This window comes from Amphiprion ocellaris, chromosome 24 (assembly GCF_022539595.1).
Source record: "Amphiprion ocellaris isolate individual 3 ecotype Okinawa chromosome 24, ASM2253959v1, whole genome shotgun sequence".
NCBI classification, from domain to species: Eukaryota; Metazoa; Chordata; class Actinopteri; family Pomacentridae; genus Amphiprion; species Amphiprion ocellaris.
Window position 1 is genome coordinate 795,679 of NC_072789.1, and position 20,350 is coordinate 816,028.

At 37.6% G+C, this 20,350-nt stretch overlaps 1 protein-coding gene across 1 annotated transcript in view; it reads left to right on the forward strand.

Moving 5' to 3' along the window:
• Positions 1 to 20,018, forward strand: part of col5a2b (collagen, type V, alpha 2b) — a 47,632-nt gene extending 27,614 nt beyond the window's left edge. The window contains exons 21-55 of the mRNA XM_023277292.3: positions 764 to 808; positions 876 to 974; positions 1,058 to 1,111; positions 1,941 to 2,048; positions 2,140 to 2,193; positions 2,505 to 2,603; positions 3,719 to 3,772; positions 3,859 to 3,957; positions 4,987 to 5,040; positions 5,130 to 5,183; positions 5,273 to 5,326; positions 5,687 to 5,740; positions 6,016 to 6,060; positions 6,714 to 6,812; positions 6,914 to 7,021; positions 7,119 to 7,172; positions 7,287 to 7,340; positions 8,495 to 8,548; positions 8,628 to 8,681; positions 8,779 to 8,886; positions 9,143 to 9,196; positions 9,917 to 9,970; positions 11,164 to 11,325; positions 12,592 to 12,699; positions 12,783 to 12,890; positions 13,355 to 13,408; positions 13,487 to 13,594; positions 14,843 to 14,896; positions 14,998 to 15,105; positions 15,260 to 15,313; positions 15,391 to 15,498; positions 17,113 to 17,467; positions 17,547 to 17,737; positions 19,052 to 19,291; positions 19,366 to 20,018. Coding sequence (XP_023133060.1) covers positions 764 to 808; positions 876 to 974; positions 1,058 to 1,111; positions 1,941 to 2,048; positions 2,140 to 2,193; positions 2,505 to 2,603; positions 3,719 to 3,772; positions 3,859 to 3,957; positions 4,987 to 5,040; positions 5,130 to 5,183; positions 5,273 to 5,326; positions 5,687 to 5,740; positions 6,016 to 6,060; positions 6,714 to 6,812; positions 6,914 to 7,021; positions 7,119 to 7,172; positions 7,287 to 7,340; positions 8,495 to 8,548; positions 8,628 to 8,681; positions 8,779 to 8,886; positions 9,143 to 9,196; positions 9,917 to 9,970; positions 11,164 to 11,325; positions 12,592 to 12,699; positions 12,783 to 12,890; positions 13,355 to 13,408; positions 13,487 to 13,594; positions 14,843 to 14,896; positions 14,998 to 15,105; positions 15,260 to 15,313; positions 15,391 to 15,498; positions 17,113 to 17,467; positions 17,547 to 17,737; positions 19,052 to 19,291; positions 19,366 to 19,512 — 3,309 coding nt within the window. The 3' untranslated portion in view covers positions 19,513 to 20,018. The remainder of the gene's footprint in view (positions 1 to 763; positions 809 to 875; positions 975 to 1,057; positions 1,112 to 1,940; positions 2,049 to 2,139; positions 2,194 to 2,504; positions 2,604 to 3,718; positions 3,773 to 3,858; positions 3,958 to 4,986; positions 5,041 to 5,129; positions 5,184 to 5,272; positions 5,327 to 5,686; positions 5,741 to 6,015; positions 6,061 to 6,713; positions 6,813 to 6,913; positions 7,022 to 7,118; positions 7,173 to 7,286; positions 7,341 to 8,494; positions 8,549 to 8,627; positions 8,682 to 8,778; positions 8,887 to 9,142; positions 9,197 to 9,916; positions 9,971 to 11,163; positions 11,326 to 12,591; positions 12,700 to 12,782; positions 12,891 to 13,354; positions 13,409 to 13,486; positions 13,595 to 14,842; positions 14,897 to 14,997; positions 15,106 to 15,259; positions 15,314 to 15,390; positions 15,499 to 17,112; positions 17,468 to 17,546; positions 17,738 to 19,051; positions 19,292 to 19,365) is intronic.
• Positions 20,019 to 20,350: the final 332 nt, after the last annotated feature.

The window sequence follows — 20,350 nt, forward strand, 5'->3', positions numbered from 1 at the left end:
TTCAGACAAGGAAACAATATTTTTTGGTGTCCATAATGAAGAGATTTATCTTCATATCAGGAATATTTTTAGTTATAAGTACATAGACATAGATCAGGGCTGGGTTCACGTAATTTAACACTTTTTATTTGAGGAATTAAACCTTGGTAATCCTTCAGAATCTTTTTCCTGTCTCATAGAAAACACAAATGATGTCAAGTTGTTTCTCTTCAAGATAAATTCACCAGAGGTAAAATTAAAAAAAATAGTTTGGTCACAGAAGGAGAAGTTTCTATTAGATGATTCTGGTATTAAGTGTAGGTAAAAATGATCCTTTTATTGTCTATAATAGTTCTGACCAACCAGCTACCACACAGGATGATATGAGCCTTAAAGTTTACCCAGAAAAATGCACAAAAACAGATGTAGTCTTTAGATTGTGACACTTTGAGTGGATGTAAAACTGATCTGGTGTCAGTTTTTAACAGACTTTAAATGTGTTTTTCAGCCCTGAAAGATTTCTGTGTTTATTTCCTGAACATCTGAAGTTTTGAGGCTCAGAAATGATGGAAAAAAATCAATTAAAAATGTAAAATTTGGTCCCATTTTTCTGTACTCCAGTGGTCTGTAACTCTAAATATTCATGGTGTTAAGATGAGACTTTACATGGCTTTAACTGATGGGAGGACTGAATGATTTCTAATAGAAGGACCTTTAATTATCTTCATTAGTCTGTGACGTTGAGCTGATTGTGTTGGACTTTAATTATTTTATTTTAAATCAGGGCGCTGCAGGACCTGACGGAGCTCCAGGAGCACGTGGACAAGCAGTGAGTAAAAACCTCCAGTAAAGGTTTGTCTTTAAATCTGTGAGGTTTTAATAGTTTTTCTTCTCAGGGTCTGGCTGGAGTTCAGGGTCCAGCAGGACTCCCGGGGCCCTCAGGTCCCCCCGGCCCCCAGGGGACCACCGGAGCAGAAGGACCTAAAGGACAACTGGTACCCGATCTGTTATTTACTTTTTGTTTTTACTCAAATCTCTGCTTTTTTAAAGTGTTTTAATCTTATCTGATGCTCCTCAGGGGGAAGTCGGAGTTCCAGGATTCAAAGGAGAAGCTGGACTGAAGGGAGAACGAGTGAGTTTAAAAAACAAATAATAATAAACAAACAAATAAACATCCTAAAAGTTTATCTTTACTGATTTATAGATTGTAAAAAAAAAAAAACTTTTAAAAAGTAAAATCTTTACTGTAATTTTTAAAATCAAGTGTAATGTTATTTTACAGATTTGCTATTATTTAGAAAAACAAAACAAAGATAGGTATTGAAGATTAAAATCTGGTAAAATATTTTTAGTTGTTTACAGATTTTCCTTGTTTTATTAAATTTTAAATAACGTCTAATAAAATCACAGAAAAATATATTAATTTAGATGTTAACCATAAAAATACAGGACAAACTGTTCATAATGTCGACATCAATAAATTAGAACTTTTATAAATGGGGATTTATTCTTTTGCAATATTTAACTCTAAGATTACAGTCTTTTACTATTTTTAAATAATCTAAAAAGATAATTTCACAAATATTTACTGTTATTTAAAGGGAAAATTATGCATAATAAGAGAATAGAAATCTTGAATTGATCTTTTTTACAACATTTGACGGTAAAATCTGACTTTTATTTTTTATATTTTTTTTAAATTGTATTTCAGTCAGCTAAAATGTCATTATTTTACTAATAAAAAATTTAAATTGCATGTTGGCTGTACAAAAAAAGAAAATGAGACTAAAACTGTACATAGAAATGTTTAAAAATATAATATTTTATTATTTTAGCATTTGCATTTTTTTTTCCATATTCTTTCTGGCTCCATTGCTGCCATATTTGTAGTTTTTCTTGTATTTTATTTGTTTTTTCCAGTGTGTGTCGGTTCACTGACCGGCTGATTTTTCTGTTTCCAGGGCGACCACGGAGCTCAGGGTCCTCTGGGCCCCATTGGGGAAGACGGGAAGCGAGGCCCCCGAGGTGATGCTGGATCCATCGGACCTCCAGGACCTCCAGGAGAAACCGTAATAATTCATTTAATGATCCTTTAACCATCAGACATGTTTTATAAACTCCTCTGGATGTTGATAGGAACTGAACCCAGATGTTCTTTAGGGAGCTCCAGGAAACCGAGGATTCCCCGGAGCTGATGGTTTACCGGGACAAAAGGCGAGTTATTATCACCTTCCTCACCTCTAACCACATCTGCAAATACATATATTATTATTTTAGTTGTTTTTAGTAATTTTCTGTTGACATAATGGACCTATTACATTTATTTATCTTAATTGTTGATTTCTGGGTGTCTTTGCGTCTGATTTGTCCGTCACCCCACTCTGTAACCCCAATTTTTAAACCTGTTTTTAAACCAGTTTTAAACCTGTTTTTAAACCAGTCTTAAACCCGTTTTTAAACTAGTTTTTAACCTGTTGTATTAATAAACGTGTTCATGTTGAGTCTCTGGGGGTTTTTCTGAACAGGGAGCTCAGGGAGAACGAGGCCTTCAGGGAACCCTCGGAGCTAAAGGTTTATCTGGAGATCCAGGACGCAACGGAGAGCCGGGTTTAACTGGAGCTCGGGTGAGACAGAAACACTGCACATGTTTTATGTGTGGATTTTATTTTAATTGTTTATTTTTTGCTAATGTTTTTATGTCATAAACTTCCTCAGACAGTTAATTCAGCTTGATAGCAGCAGAAAATCTTCTTTCTGTGAACCTTACGTTATTTAATTTCTGAACTTGTAGCTACAGAGATAAATATTATACTGATAAAAATACAACAGAAATAGACTACGTTTCATAAATTAAACTGCTGTTATTCAGGAATTGTATTCAACAGATGTTCTACTTGAAGTCTGTGTCTGTATTTTGGACTGTAGATGTTAATTTATCCTCAAACTCAGTAAAAAAAAAAAAAACTTTTCAAAAACTGAAAACTTCCTGCCTTGTTTTGCCAAAACCTCACATCACACCTCTGCTGCATGTTTAGTTGAACGAAAGACAAATTCTGCAGCAAATTAGCTTCATAAACATGATATGTTAACTCAGTTTGATGTACATAAATCTGGTAAAAACATTTAAAATCAGTCTTTTTTAGTGGGACTACGTGGTGTTCGTGTATCAGCATCGACGCTGGGATGTAAAATTAGACGAATGAACTCAAAAACATCAAATGATATGACGTTATTTACTGTAGCTTAAGGGTTCTTTTAGGTTTTTTCACTTCATTTGATACACAGAAAAGTTTGCTGATGTGAATAAATGAGTGAGGAACAGAAGAGAAAAACACCAGAAAGGAAAATCTGGAAGCAAATAACAACTTGTTGTATGGAAATATTTCTAATAAAAGGTTCTCTTTCTGCAGTGAACCACAAAAATCAGAGCACAAAGTTCTACATGATGAGTTAAAGTCAGGACTAAAAGCCATCCACTTTACTCTTTATTTACTGTCCCATTTAAAATCACCCCAATCATTCAGGAATGACTGATTGGTTCCAAACACATTTCAGTTTGTTTTTCAATAGATGTGGCAGAAAAATTTACTTCAAGTTTCTCTTTAAACATTACAGAATCCAAACTAAGCAGACCGTAAATCAGATAAATCAACCTGGAATCAAACAGGAAACATCAGAATCCTCCAGGACTGAAGCTCATAACTGATAAAACACTGATCTGTGTGGTTTTATTTCCCAGGGACTCACAGGACTGATCGGTGCTCAGGGACCAGAGGGTAAACTGGGACCAGTGGTACGACGTTTCCCCATAAAACTCCTCGTCTGCTGATCAGTTTCTGTTTGACGACGGCTTCAGTTTAACTTCCTGTCTGTTTCCAGGGATCAGGAGGAGAAGACGGCAAACAAGGCCCGGCTGGTTCTGTTGGAAACCGAGGATCAGCTGGACCCATGGGCCTGCCGGGACCCAAGGGCTTCCCAGTCAGTAGGAAGGACTTTACCCAGCGTGCACTGGGAGTTTACCCAGTGTGCTGGGAGTTTACCCAGTGTGCTGGGAGTTTACCTAGCTGGGAGTTTACCCAGCTGGGAGTTTACCCAGTGTGCTGGGAGTTTACCCAGTGTGCTGGGAGTTTACCCAGTGTGCTGGGAGTTTACCCAGTGTGCTGGGAGTTTACCCAGCTGGGAGTTTACCCAGTGTGCTGGGAGTTTACCCAGTGTGCTGGGAGTTTACCCAGTGTGCTGGGAGTTTACCCAGCTGGGAGTTTACCCAGTGTGCTGGGAGTTTACCCAGCTGGGAGTTTACCCAGTGTGCTGGGAGTTTACCCAGTGTGCTGGGAGTTTACCCAGTGTGCTGGGAGTTTACCCAGTGTGCTGGGAGTTTACCCAGTGTGCTGGGAGTTTACCCAGTGTGCTGGGAGTTTACCCAGCTGGGAGTTTAACCAGCGCTCGCTGGGCTGTTTTAGGAGCATTTTACTCTGTTTTCGTCAACATTTACCTACACTACCGTTCAGAAGTTTGGGGTCATCGAGACAATTCCATGTTTTCCAGTAAAACTCCCACTTTTATCCATGTGCTAACATAACTGCACAAGGGTTTTCTAATCATCAATGAGCCTTTCAACACCATTAGCTAACACAATGTAGCATTAGAACACAGGAGTGATGGTTGCTGGAAATGTTCCTCTGTACCCCTATGGAGATATTCCATTAAACATTTCCAGCTAGAATAGTCATTTACCACATTAACAATGTCTAGACTGGTTTTAGCATTCATTTAATGTTATCTTCATTGAAAAACAAAAACTTTCCTTATTTTTCTATAATCAGGACATTTCTAAGTGACCCCAGATTTTTGAACAGTTGTGCACGTACAAGTTGAGTTACTCCTTTAAAAGTGAAAACCAAAACTCAGAGACAATATTTAAAACAAAATGCGAGGATTAATGATATAAATACAGATAAAAATGTCCCCAATAACTCAGCAGACGCTTCTATCTGTTTTATCTTTTAGGGAGACGCTGGTAAGATCGGAGAGGCTGGAAGTCCTGGAGTTCCTGGTCAAAGGGTGACTTATTTTCACTACCATTATTATTATAATTTAATTAACTCTCTTCATTAATGTATAAACATACTGATTCCTCCACTGTCCTCCAGGGACCAAATGGAAAAGATGGAGAGGAAGGAGCTGCTGGTCCCGCTGGTCCTGCTGTGAGCTTCTAACTCTGCTGAGATAATCTCATTATTTATTAGAGTTTATTAGGTTTATGTGAGGTTGTAATAAATGTGTGTTTGTTTAGGGTCCAGCAGGAAAGAGAGGAGAGCAGGGACCTCAAGGAGTCAACGGCTTCCAGGTACAGAGAATCCTATCTTTATGAAGATCTGCTAAAATGTTTGGACTGGAGCTCCACCTGCCTCCATTATGACATGTTTATATTCCACATTTATCTAACCAGTTTACCAAGACACACCTGGACAGGTACTGCAGGACAACTGACTGTAGTTTACAATTTTAGTTCCTAAATATATGATATTTTATGCTGTATACGACATCATTTATTAACTACATTATGCACCACCAGCTGCATCCATCATGAATCTTTCTTTGCTTCTGATAAAGACAAGAACCTGATTTAAAATACCAGCATGTTAATGATTAGGTTGATATTTCTGTCTGTTGCTGTCATTATTCTTAAATAAAATTGTGTTTCCAGGGTTTGCCCGGACAACCAGGTCCTCCTGGAGAGTCTGGAAAACCAGGTGATGAGGTACGGCCAAGGAACAGTATTATTATTATTATTATTATTATTATTATTATTATTATTATTATTATTATTATTATTATTATTATTATTATTATTATTATTATTATTATTATTATTATTATTATTATTATTATTATTATTATTATTATTATTATTATTATTGTTGTTATTATTATTATTATTATTATTATTATTATTATTAAACAACGCTGACAGGATTGTGTCTTCAGTGTGTTGTTTTATATGAAGTTACACATGATGCTGTTTTTTATTTTCAGGGTCTTGCTGGAGAGGTCGGTGCAGGAGGAGCTACAGGTCCAAGAGTAAGTCCTAATAATTACTGTTCCCAACACTGATTAGTGATTAATGATGCAGCAGTTATTCAGTTTCAACACACGTTTCCATTATTATGACCTTTTTTTTTGTTATTATATTTCACAAAATGGAAAACCATACAGGAAGATAATTAAGCAATTAAAAATCAGTGGAAGCAGCAGTAATCAGGAGGTATAGAAGGAGTCATAGTACCACTAATCAGAGTAAACTACTTTCACTATCCAGCCCTGAAAAACAGCAGCTGCTTCAGATTTGCTGGAGATGTTATCATTGGAAACCAGTTTCTGTTAAGCTCAGACAGTGAAGGAACCTTCAGAACATCAACCTCTATGGCTAGAGGACAGGAACAACACTCTTTTTGCTGTTGAAGATGAAATTTTGCTAAAGAACATAAAAAACGCCTGATAGATGTTGGAGAACATTCTTTGGTCAGATGAAAGCTCAAAGAGAGTCCAGATGTTTGGTGTGAACCTGACCAGAACTTCCGCAGTGGCTGCATGGTCCTGACAATGGAGAACGGAGGTGGTAGAGATGATGATGTGTTGGTGAGATGGTATTTATAGATGCAGCATGAGTATCTGTGGATGAACAAGAGTGCTGGAACCAGTCGTAGATCTTTATCTTCTGGTTGTCCTTGCAGGGAGAAAGAGGTCCTCCAGGAGAAAGAGGTGAAATCGGACCCAACGGGCTGCAGGGACCCAAAGGTAGTCCAGGTGGACCAGGACCAGATGGGCCAAAGGTATCAGAACCATCAAACCACTGAAGACACTGAAACCTCAAGAACTTCAAACTCACATAATAAATGACCTGAATAATAACAATAATCTTCTTCTGGTTTAGGGGAACCCTGGTCCAAAGGGAGCAGGAGGAGAACCAGGAGGTCCAGGACTGATGGGGATGCCTGGAGAAAGAGGCATACCAGGACCTTCAGGCCCAAAGGGAGATGCTGTAAGTTACAGAATAAGACTGAATCGTCTGCATAGGAACAGATCCATGATCTTCAGAGGGTTCTGTGAGGTTCTAAGATGGGTTTATCTCTGAACAGGGTTCTGTTGGAGATAAAGGACCTGAAGGTAAAGCTGGAGCTGATGGAGCCAGGGTGAGTCTCCTCAACAGGACAGCAGACTGAAGCAAAATATCTCACCTGATGGTACTAAGGTTGGAAAAAAGTTATTTTTCTTTAATGTAAAATTAAATTCTGATGTTTCTTCAGGGTCTTGCTGGTCCTGTTGGACCTGCTGGTTCCAGTGGACCAAACGGAGAGAAGGTGAGAACATGATGTTTACCTGGATTCTAACCCAGAAATGTTTGGATTATTAGCTGTTAAACATAACGCTGGATACACTCTAGTTCTGACTGTGAGTTCTGCTTGTTTTCTGTATAAATAGATGAGATTCAGTTCAGTGAATCGTCGCTCATCTTGTCTTTATTGGAGTTTATTATTATCCAGATGCTGAAGACAGGTCATTAAACAGACTTGTTTTTGCTGTAAATACATTTCTTAAAATGATCTTATCTCAGGATTTTATTGGCTATAAAAGCAGACAGACTTATTTTAAGGCATCATATTGACTCAGATTTAGTCACTGCTGCTTGTTTAACCGTCTGAACTCCAGCTTATGGTGTTTCTAGTCTTTTCTTGCTGTCAACAGAATTTTACACTGAGATTTGTTGACATTTTGAATCATGTCACAGATAAACAGTTCATGGACAATCTGAAAGTTCTAATCTGATGATTCTTTCTGTTTTCTCTGTTTCTGGCTATTAACTAGCATCATTTTACAACTGAAAAAACAAAGAAAACATGGTTTTAAACCCTGTTGGTGGGTTTTGGAGTTCAGAAATGTTTTTTTTCCAGACTTAATGAGCTTTAATGACTCTCAGACAGCCGGACTTACTTTAACATTTCTTATCTGGTGAAATTCTGAGCATGCAAATGTTCTTGTTTTAAGACTAAACATGCAAAAAAAAAAAAAAAAACATAAAATCTGAAATGTTTGGCCTTAAATTTGACAGGTTTTTTTTTTGCAGTGTTTTGCAAAGTTTCATCAAAGTGACATAATACTAAAAATATTTGAGTAAAATGCAGCTTAACGTTAAATCAGAAATAAATACAAAAATACAGCAAATACAGAAAACTTATAATACATTTATGAAATAACTAAAATGCATGATTGCTTTTTGTGACAAAGACACGTTTCAAAGATTCTCTGATAAAAAATTTTAAGTTACTGAAGTCATTGGAAACTCAGATCTGTCATAATATCTATGGTCTTTCCAAACCCTACTGATGACTTTACTTGTGAGCATCTTGTTGCAACAGAACAGAACTGGTGTATTTTACTGAAATAAGAGCTTTAAATGTGTTTTTTTTTTTGTTTTGTTTTTTTTTAATTTTCATTGACTTGTTCTTTATTCCAGGGTGAAACTGGACCTCCAGGACCTGCAGGACGCCGAGGCTCAAGAGGAATTGCTGTGAGAAGAACTTTCTTTAGTTTATTTAGTGGATATTAGTTTTTATTCTCCTCACCATGTTTCCATTCCTTATTTACAGGGTTCTACTGGTGAGCCTGGTCCTACTGGGGCTGCTGGGTTCCCTGGAACTCCTGTAAGTCACTAAAACTTATTAAAAAAAAAAAACAACTCAAGATTAATATGGAAGTTTACTCTGAAAGAGGCCAACTCTGTTTTCTTGCTCTTTCCAGGGAGTTGACGGTCAGCCGGGGGTTAAAGGTGAGACAGGTGAGGAAGGAAAGAAGGGAGAAGGAGGATCACCTGGCCCTCAGGGGATGGCCGGGAAGCCAGGAACTCAGGTAAACGTCTGATGAAAGTCCATCTGTGTGGAGCTCATCAACACTCATGATAGAAACAAGCTGTTAGTGTCGATGTACGCTGTAAAAAGTCTTACTATGACGCAACTCAACCTGATTTTACAACTTTTGCTATAAACGTCAGAATAATGTGGAGAATTTTACATAAATTCTAAATAAAAACTGTTCTTTTTTGTTTTTATCAGAAGTGACTTTTTGTTGATGCTTTGAATTTAAAGAACCTGTTCTGTATTTTCAGGGTCCTGTTGGTGTCGCTGGACTGAAAGGAGCCAGAGGAACTCAGGGTCCATCGGTGAGTCGAGGCTTCCAGTTAAGATCCTTTTTCAGATGTAGTCTTATTCTGGTCCAGGGGTGTCCAACATGAGGCCCGTGGGCCAAAAGCAGCCCTCCAGAGGGTCCAATCCGGTCCTCAAAGTGTAAAAATTCCAGAGAAGACATTAACTGCAGATTGTAAATTAGTAAAACTATAAATTTAAAATCATTTCTAGACCATGACAAGTTGTTTTGATCATAAAATAAAATACTTGTTATTTGTTCTTTTGTCGTTTCTCTCATTTTTTTGTCATTTTGTGTTTCCTTTTTGTCTCGCTTCTGTTTATTGTCTTATTTTTGTCATTTTGTTTCATGCTTTTGTCATTTCTTGTCTTGTTTTTGTCGTTTGTTCATTTTTTGTTGCTTTGTAGATTTTTTGTCAAATTTTTGTTACTGTTTTGTTTTGTTTCGTGTTTTGTCCATTTTTTGTCATTTTATGTCTAATTTTTGTAATATTTTGTCTTGTTTTTGTTGTTTTGTTGTCTTTTTTTCTGACTTTTGTTGCTCTAAAACAAAGGAACCATTAGGAGTTGTGGTTATTTCTAGGTTATATGCTGTGATTTTACTGGTCACTGGAGATCATATTAGGATGTATGTGGAACCTGAACTAAGATGAGTTTAACTCCCCTGTTCTAGGTTATTTTAATGCAATGTTATTTTAATTAAAGTTCATCTCATCAGAGGTGTTTTCTTCCTGCAGGGTTCTCCTGGTTTTCCTGGGCTGCCTGGAGGAGTCGGTCCAACCGGTGCTCTTGTGAGTTATTCTATGAAACATGATGATTTTTTCAGTAAAACTGATAAATAATCTGGTCAGAAGGATGAAATCAGATGATGGACTTCCACTGTGACATCCTGTTGTTTGATAAATATCACAGAAATGAACATTTTTAGTTGAAACTGCAGCTGAAAGTTCATTTATAAAGTTCTGGGTTTTACTTTATTAAACATGATTTAAGATCAGCTATTAGAGATCATCAATATAGATTCATGAGCTTCTTCCTGTTAATTTGACACCATCTGAACACGTCGGCTTTATGTTTTAATGAGCTTCATACATGTTTTTCGAGAGCAGTTGTGATCTTATGCTGGACCAAACAGCTTTTTGCTTTCAGCACTAGTCTGAACTGCATCTCAGAAACACATAAACACACAATGATTTGAAGACTTTCTTCATATTTCAGCAACAATATCGGTCCGAAAACATCACAAAAATCACGTTTTTCATTCAGTTTGCTCCACAGATTCACATCTATTCCAAACTAAAGTCAGTCAGATGAAGACAGAGTCTGGAACAGATCAGATTAATGAGTTTAGTTTGGTGCTTCCAGCTGTTTAGGATTATTTCTATCTGCAGCATCAGACAGCAGAAGGATCCACATGGAGGCTGTCGCTGTATTAGTTATAATTCTAAATGATCCCAGACATGGAGACAGGATGGATCAGGATCTAACTGCAGTAATTATTCCATCACAGCTGTCTGGATGTTTTTATTTTACCGTTCCTAAATGTCTGATCCATTGACTTGAGCTGATATTTGTCTGTCATTTTGAGATTTTTTATTAGAGATTTTTGCATTTCTCAGTTTGACAGCACAATATTAGTGGAATTATTGTGTAAATGGATGTTTCCCATAATTACACACAGATCTTATCCTTATAAATACACCAAAATATGACAACTAGTCTCTGAGTAACACTGAAGACACGTTTGATTATCATCACACAGCCTTTAGGTCTTTAGGAATTCATTCCTTTAGTAATCCAGTCTGTTTGTATGTTTGGAGAGTTCAGGTTTAGTTTTTAGTTCTTTGTTCTGTTTTAAGAATAACACGGAGTTCTGAATAATCTGAGAAAAGTCTGAATTACAGACTCCCGGCCCTTTTGAGGCTGTAATGTTGTGCATTTTGTTTGTGAAAAAGGTCTTCAGTGACCTCTCCTGTTGTTCCAGGGTGCTGTCGGTGCAGATGGGCCCATCGGAGCTCCAGGTAAACCAGGTCCTGCTGGGATCCGTGGAGAGAACGGAGCTGTGGGTCGTCAGGGTGAGAGCGGACCTCCAGGTCCAGCCGGTAGCCCTGGAGAGAAGGGAGAGTCTGGAGAGGACGGTCCTCCGGTGAGACGCAGCCAAAATCCAAGTTCCACCTATTTATAACGGTTTAATATTCCCTTAAAAGTCAGCTGTTTCCAGCTGCAATAGTCATTTACCACATTAACAATATCTACACTGGATTTATCATTCCTTTCATGTTATCTGCGTTGATTAAAAAAACTGCTTTTCTTTCAACAATAAGGACATTTCTAAGTGACCCCAAACTTTTGAATGGTAATGTGATAAAATACAGTAAAAATATAGAAGAAATACAGAAAAAAATTATAGAAAGATATATTAAAAATATAGCAAAAGTACAGTAAAGATACAGTAAAAAGTAGAGCAAAAATATTGTCAAAATATAGCAAAATACAGTAAAATGCAGTAAAAATATAGTAAAAATACAGTAAAAATATAGCAAAAATACAGTAAAAATACTGTAAAAATATAGCAAAAATATAGTAAAATTACAGTAAAAATATAGAAAAAATACAGTAAAAATATAGAAAAAATACAGTAAAAATACAGTAAAAATATAGCAAAAATATAGTAAAAATACAGTAAAAATATAGAAAAAATACAGGAAAAATATATTAAAAATATAGCAAAATATAGTAAAAATGCAGTAAAAATATAGAAAAAATACAGTAAAAATATAGCAAAATATAGTAAAAATACAATAAAAATATAGTAAAAATATAGCAAAAATACAGTCAAAATATGAAAAAAATATAGTCAAAATGTAGCAAAATACAGTAAAATGCAGTAAAAATATAGTAAAAATACAGTAAAAATATAGCAAAAATACAGTAAAAATATAGCAAAAATATAGTAAAAATACAGTAAAAATATAGAAAAAATACAGTAAAAATATAATATAAATACAGGAAAAATATAGTAAAAATGCAGTAAAAATATAGCAAATATACAGTAAAAATATAGCAAAAATATAGTAAAAATACAGTAAAAATATAGAAAAAATACAATAAAAATATAGCAAAATATAGTAAAAATATAGCAAAAATATAGCAAAAACAGTAAAAATATAGAAAAAATACAGTAAAAATATAGCAAAATATAGTAAAAATACAGTAAAAATATAGCAAAAATATAGCAAAAATACAGTAAAAATATAGTCAAAATATCGTAAAAATACAATAAAAAATATAACAATTTTGTAAAGTATAGTAAAAATACAGTCAAAATATAGTACAATATGTTAAAAGATTTGTGTTGCACCAATGAATCGTCATGATGTTGATCTTCTTATCTCTTGTGGTTCCTCATCAGGGTCCAGACGGACCTCCAGGACCTGCTGGAGCTGCTGGACAGCGAGGAGTGGTGGGTCAGCCTGGACTGAGAGGAGAAGGAGGTCTGCTGGGTCTGCCGGGTCCTGCTGTACGTAAACCTGCTAGTTAGATCTACTCTTCATTATTAAGACGTCCAGGTCTTTTAGATTTCAGTGTTTGTTTGTCTCTCAGGGTCCACCAGGAAAACCAGGAACTCCTGGAACTCAGGGAGGTCCAGGTCCTGCTGGAGGAGTGGGTTTACCAGGAGCCACGGGGCCCAGAGGAGATGCTGGACCTGAGGTTGGAGCTGCTGTTTCATTGCTTTTGTTTAAGATGTTTCACTGAAATGTTGATCTAGATTCCATTTAAAATCAACTAAATCTGGAAGAAGTTCCACCTGAACCCCTCAGAATCAGCTGGTTCTGTTTTTACAACAACTTTAGTGAGGTTTTAGCTTCATTCTGTGAATATTTCCAGTTACAGACCACTGAAGGACACAGAGGTGATCCAGATTTATCACTTTTTAATTATTTTTCCATCTTTTCAGAGCCTCAGTTTGAGCCTCATTTGTTCAGCAGATAGAGACATGAACTGAACCCAGATCAGTTTACCTTTTCATGTCAAGTTCTGAGGCTCAAAATTGCTGTAAAAAATGATGCAGTTTGAATGAAGCAAAATCTGAACCCACCTCTGCGTACTTCAACATTTGTCCAGTTTTAAATCTCAGTGTTGGAGGTTTTTCATGTCGTTCTGTGTTTATTCAGGGCATCGCTGGAGCTGAGGGCTCTCCTGGTAAAGACGGTCTCGTAGGACAGAGGGTGAGATTCTATCATGTACACTCAGTTTGTGTTGAGTTGTGTGTTTAGTGTGTTTTATTTACTGTCTTGTGTCTGCAGGGAGATAAGGGGAACCCTGGTCAGGAGGGTCTGGCTGGTGTTACAGGGTCTCCAGGTACCGAGGGTCCCGTGGGATTAACTGGAAGTCCAGGACAAAGAGGAGAAAACGTGAGTCTCACAGCAGAAATAAGACACTTTAACCTTCTAAACGCCAGTGATTCATCGGTGGATTTTTTTCCTCACTGTGGACTCATTGTTAAAATAAAGTCCTGCATCTCCATGGAAACAAAAAACACAGCTTAGAACAGTCTCCTGTGCAGGATGACAGTTGTTTTACCATAAACTGTGAAGCCTTTAACATGTTTATTAAGTTTTCAAATATTCACTTTTATAGACAGAATGTGTTGGGATTGATTTTATGTTGTGGACATATTTCACTCAGGAATTGGCTTCAGAATGTTGTTTTATTGCATTTTATTTTGCAGAAAATCCAAAACAATTATTTTCTAACAATAAAAACATGTATAATATGTTAACATGCGCCCACAGGTTTTGGTAAAACTGAAACAGCGTGACTCCATCTACAGAACCGTTCAGCAGTCTGGGTTCACCCAGATAATTCCATGTTTTCCATGAAAACTCCCCCTTTTCTCCATGTGCTAACAGAACTGCACAAGGGTTTTCTAATCATCAATGAGCCTTTCAACACCATTAGCTAACACAATGTAGCATTAGAACACAGGAGTGATGGTTGCTGGAAATGTTCCTCTGTACCCCTATGGAGATATTCCATGAAACATTTCCAGCTACAATAGTCATTTACTACATTAACTATGTCTACACTGGATTTATCATTCATTTAATGTTATCTTCATTGAAAACAAAATGATTTTCTTTCCAAAAAAAGGACATTTCTAAGTGAGCCCACATTTTTGAATGGTAGTGTGATAAAATACAGTAAAACACAGTAAAAATGTAGTAAAAATACAGTACAAATATAGAAAAAATATAGAAAAAAAATACAGTAAAATATACTAAAAATGTAGTAAAAATACAGTACAAATATAGAAAAAATATAGAAAAAATACAGTAAAATATACTAAAAATGTAGTAAAAATACAGTAAAAAAATACAGTCAAAATATAGTAAAACTACAGTAAAAATATAGAAAAACATAGTAAAATTACAGTTAAAAAAACTGCTTTTCTTTCCAAAGTAAGGACATTTCTAAGTGACCCTAAACTTTGAAACATTAGTGTATTCTAGATATTTAACTCTTAATGTTTGTGGAACACCTACAAACTTCTGCTGAATGTATTCTCCAACATTTAATGATCCGTCTGCTGTTCACACATTAAAACACAAACCTCTGTACATCACAAATGTTCTTTCATGTCTCTGATGGTTTGAATTCAGGGACCCAGAGGAGCTCCTGGACCTCAAGGACCAGCTGGAGTTCGAGGGAAAGTGGTCAGTCGAGAGTTTTCCACCTTTTTGATCCACAAAATAGAAGTTTTAAATGAATAAATAAGACATTGTGTGCTGAATTGTTATCTTGTTCTGGTGTTTAGGGCCCTCAAGGGCCTCAGGGAGATAAAGGAGCCGCTGGAGAGCCTGGAGAGAGAGGTCAGAAAGGACACCGAGGTTTCACCGGCCTCCACGGCCTGCCTGGAATAACCGTAAGGAAATATTTAGCATCTAAAGCTGCACAAGACTAAATCACACACCCACAACTCAACAGATCCTTCATGTGTTGGTATTACTGCTTTAAAAATCAGTGTTTAGTCTTGTTGTGTAATAAAATGTGACCAGTGAAGGATGTTTGTGTTTCAGGGTGCCACAGGAGATGTAGGAGCTGTAGGAATAGTTGGACCAGCTGGACAGAGAGTAAGGCATCTTTAAAATCACACAAACCCCCACTTTATTTTATATTATTAACATCTGGACATACATTAACCACACAGGGGCCTCCAGGAGTTTCGGGGCCTCCAGGAAAGGAAGGAAACATGGGGCAGCCAGGACCGATGGGGGCTCCTGGAAGCAGAGGATCCAGCGGAGATGTCGGAGCTCAGGTCCAAGATTTAATACAGAATCAAGTCCACTTTTACACCCTGACTGGAAGAGTTGGAATAAACACCAGACCAGAGTTTTAGAGGAAATATTTCATCATTTCACACCCAGTTTAACCCTCTGTTGTCCTCATTTACAGGCACCAAAAAATATTGTTTCCTGACTGAAAAAAAATCCAAAAATTCAGCAAAAAAAATCCCCCAAATTGCTGAAATTTTGTAAAACCTTCAGGAAGAAAATTCCAATAATTCCATAAAAGTTTCCCTTAAAAGTTTCATTTAAAAAAAAAATCCCCCAAAATTTGGCAAGAAAATTCTTGTAAATGTTTTCAAAAAATGGGTAAAAATCTTCCAAAAAAATCCTAAAAATATCTAAAGTGATTCCACATATATCAGTAAAACTTCTAATATTTTCTTGAAGAACATTCACATAAATATCAACCTGGATTTTGGTTGATTTTTTTTTGTGAATATTTTTAAGAAACGTTTCTTTTTTTCCACCAAAAAAACATTCAAAAATTTCCCAAAAATGTTGAAAATGTGGACATCAGAAGTTTCACTGTGAAAATACATTTTTTTCCACATTTTCAAACTTTAAAACGGATCAATTTGACCTGCAGGACGACACGAGTGTTAAAGACAGGATGTAAGAAAAGTGTTGAATTCTGGGAACATTTTCACTCCACCGGTCAGACTTTGATCTAAAATCACATTTATAAACCAGCTGCTGACTCAAAATGCTTTTCAGTTGAGAAATAAGATTGGAGTTGCAAACTTACTCAACATTTAAAATACTACAGTAAAAACCCAACAAATTACTACTAATTTAAATATTCTCAAACTGAACGTAGACAGTAGAGTCTGTGGCAAGTAAACTACTATTTATGTGATAATTAAACAATGCAAAGGAAAACTGGAGAACATTTTCAAAGCACCCAGAGGTGTTAGCAAAACTGAAGGAAAAAGTCACTATGAATGTTTTTAAATAGTTTAATACTCACCTCCTTTCTCTCTGTGTGAACACAACCTGCAGTTCAACCAAAAACTGGCAGAAGTTTCAGATGAGTCACTGAAGGCTTCATGTTTCCACACAGAGGGGCAGAATTTTTAGCTTTTACAGAATTTGGTTTTAGCAAACTGTTGATTTTTGGTAAATTTTTAAACAGACCTGTAGAATAAAGTGATTTTCATGAAATATTATAATTTTAGGTTCATATTTGGTTCAGTTTCCTAAACACAGCAGATGTGGAGTTCAAGAAACGTTGGAAAGTTTAAAATCTGACACTTCTTTCAGATTTTACTGTTTGTTTCTGCTAAATGCTGAAGTTTTAGAGATTTTTTTTAAAGATAGCATGCTGTTCAAAGTGGAGGTGAAGATTATCAAATGTTTGAATTGTGCTTGTTTTAGGATTCATTATTTATTTGTTGTTCCATCTGGAACTGTAATCTAAGTTTATGTGGTTTATTTCCAGAGTCTGTTTCTTTGTTGTGTATTTTTCTATTTATGGACTCAGTGCTGTTGATGTTTATTTATGCTCTTCAGTTCTTACACTATTCTAGGTGTCAGTGAGGCTCTGATTGTCCGTTTTAATTCTCTATAATTCGTGTCTCTATCAGGGTCCTCCTGGTGAAGCCGGACCCCCCGGCCCTCCAGGCTCTCCAGGACCTCCCACCGCCGCTATGGAGGACCTGTTGGTCGCCCCGGTCGACTACGACGGTAACGGCGATGTTCCGGAAGCCGTGGAGTTCTCCGAGTACGACGCAGCCGCCGATCCTCCTCCACCTCCGGAGTTCAACAAAGACGAAGCTCTTCCCAACAAGAACTCTGCCGTCCTGCAGGAGACCGGCGTCCACGCCACGCTGAAGACGCTCGGAGGACATCTGCAGAACCTCCGCAGCCCCGACGGCAGCAAGACCAACCCAGCCAAGACCTGCCAGGACATCCGGCAGTGCTACCCCCAGAAGAAGAGCGGTCAGCCTCCTGCTTCTTTCTAAAGTCTGCTGCCTCCTCACATCTGATTTCACTCATTTGTCTTTTCTCCTGGATGCAGGCGACTACTGGATCGATCCAAACCAGGGGAGCACTAAAGACGCCATCAGGGTCTTCTGCCGCATGGAGACTGGAGAAACCTGCATCTCTGCCAACCCCCCCAGCATCCCCCGGAAGGCCTGGTGGACCAAATCCAGCCCCAACGCCAACAAGGCCGTCTGGTTCGGAGCCGACATGAACGGAGGAAACAGAGTAAGATCCAAGAGTTTTATCAGAGGGCACGTTTGTTTCAAAATGTGGTCGTAATCATGTTTTTATTTAGCATTTATTTAACCAGGTTAGTCCCACTGAGATCAGAGATCTGCTTTACAAGAGAGCAGCAGCATTGTCTCATTAAAAACAACAGATAAAATTAACATTAAAACTTACACAAAGACCAGGTAGACCAGAGGTGTTAATTAAAATAACATTTCATTAGAATAACCTAGAACAGGGAGTCAAACTCATCTTAGTCCAGGTTCCACATTCATCCAGTCTGATCTCCAGTGACCAGTAAAACCACAGCATAATAACCAATAAATAACCACAACTCCTAATGTTTCCTTTGTTTTAATGCAGACATGTTCACATTTAAGGAATTATCTTTCCACTAAACATCAGGAACAACCTGAAATTTATAAAGAAAAATAAATTCAGTTTCAGCAACATTCAGCCTCAGTTTATCATTTCCACATTACAACTTCCAGATCACAGAGTGTCGACAAAGGAACACAACATTTAGTCACCTGGAACTGAACCAGAGAGGATTTACTGGAGGATCAAAACCACAAAATCAGACAAAAAAAGACAAAAAAACAACAAAAACAGACAAAATATTACAAAAATGAGACACAAAACGACAAAAATGAGAAACAAAATGAAAAAAATTAGACAAACGACATGAAACAAAACAAAAAAGAGACAAAATGTTTGACAAAAAAGTTACAAAGCGACAAAAAAATGGACAAAAGAGACAAAAAATGAGAAAAACAAGACAAAATACTACAAAAATGAGACACAAAACAAAAAAAGAACAATGAACAATCTAGTATTTTACTTTAGAATCGAAACAACTTGTCATGGTCTAGAAATGATTTTAAATTTATAGTTTTACTAATTTACAATCTGCAGTTAATGTCTTTTCTGGAATTTTTACACTTTGAGGACCGGATTGGACCCTCTGGAGGACCACTTTTGGCCTGCGGGCCTCATGTTGGACACCCCTGCTGTAGACTCTAATGATTCCCCCAGAACTTTAAACTCATTCAGTGGAACGAGGGCTGGAAGTTGAAATTTTGATTGTAATTTATTCCAAGCATCAGGTGCAGAAAACCTCAAGGCTTCCTGGTCCAGTTCTGATTTGGGAACGACAGATTTCAGAGAATCCACAGATCAGAGATGGAGACTTCCGTGTCTCCTTGTTAAAAAACAAGACAAACAGGAATGAATAATACCCAGATTGGTTCTGTAGATAAACACCAACGACGTAAAGACATCCAGCTAACTTCAGACTAACTAATGTTCCAGCTGAGATATGGCAACCAGGAGGAGCAGCCCAACGCCGTGGCCGTCCAGCTGAAGCTGCTGCAGCTTCTGTCCAGAGAGTCGCACCAGAACATCACCTACCACTGCAGGAACAGCGTGGCTTATAAAGACGCCAAGGGCAACCTGAAGAAGGCTCTGATCCTCCGAGGCTCCAACGGCCAGGAGCTGCGAGCGCAGGGCGTCAACCGGCTGAGATACTCCGTCATCGAGGACGGCTGCTCGGTAAGCCTCCCAGAAAACACCCAGACTTTAAGGAAAACCGTCAGGAGATGCTTGATGATGTTGTTTTTCTCCAGAAATCCAGTGGAGAGTGGAGTAAGACGGTGCTGGAGTACAGGACTCAGACTCCAGCCAGGCTGCCCGTCGTCGACGTGGCCCCCATGGACATCGGAAAGGCCAGCCAGGAGTTCGGCCTCGACATCGGCCCCGTGTGCTTCTCATAAAATCCCAAGACCGATCAGCCTTCTTTAGAGGAGGAACACCAGAAACACACAGACGCCTCTATGAGCCGATGAAGGTTAATGTTTGATTGCTGCCGTTCTTCGCAGACGGATTTATTCACCTCGTCCAGAACTTTACCTTCTGTAACATGAAATCAGACGTAGGTGGAATTAGATGGATTGTAAACTTGCATAAGCTGGGATCTGGGAAGCGTTCATGATAGAAGTGAATGCTTATAGTGAATTAAAGCATCTTTTCCTCCAGTAAATGCAGTCCAGAGGCCTGGATAGAGATGATATAGAGATACGTAGTTTCTAAGTTTAATGGAATAAAACATGAAATTCAAGCTTGAATCTAAATTATTAAGTTCTGCTCCAGAACTCATTTACTCTTTCACCAGAACACCTTTGTAATTTTTAACTGTAAATGCAACATATGACTGTAAATTCAAAGTTTTTGTTTATTGTGTGACTGTGGATGTGGAATAAATGTCTTCCTTTGGACTGACTGAGCTCTGGACAAAAACTAAGAGCAGATGAATAAACTTCCTCACCACCAGAGGGAGGCAGTGCTTCGTATTCCAGGCTCTAGATCAGTTCAATTTCAATTCAATTTTATTTATATAGCACCAATTACAGTCAAATTGTCTCAAGACGCTTTACAGAACCCATATGCCTGAACCCCAGAGCAGCCCTAAGGAGACAGTGAAAAAAAAACCTCAAGCAGAACCCGGCTCTTTATGTGGGGGGACCCATCTGCTGCTGGCCGGACGGGTTGAGAGGGACAGAAGAGGTAGAAAGGTAGAGATAGAGGGGTAGAGATAGAGGGATAGAGATGGAG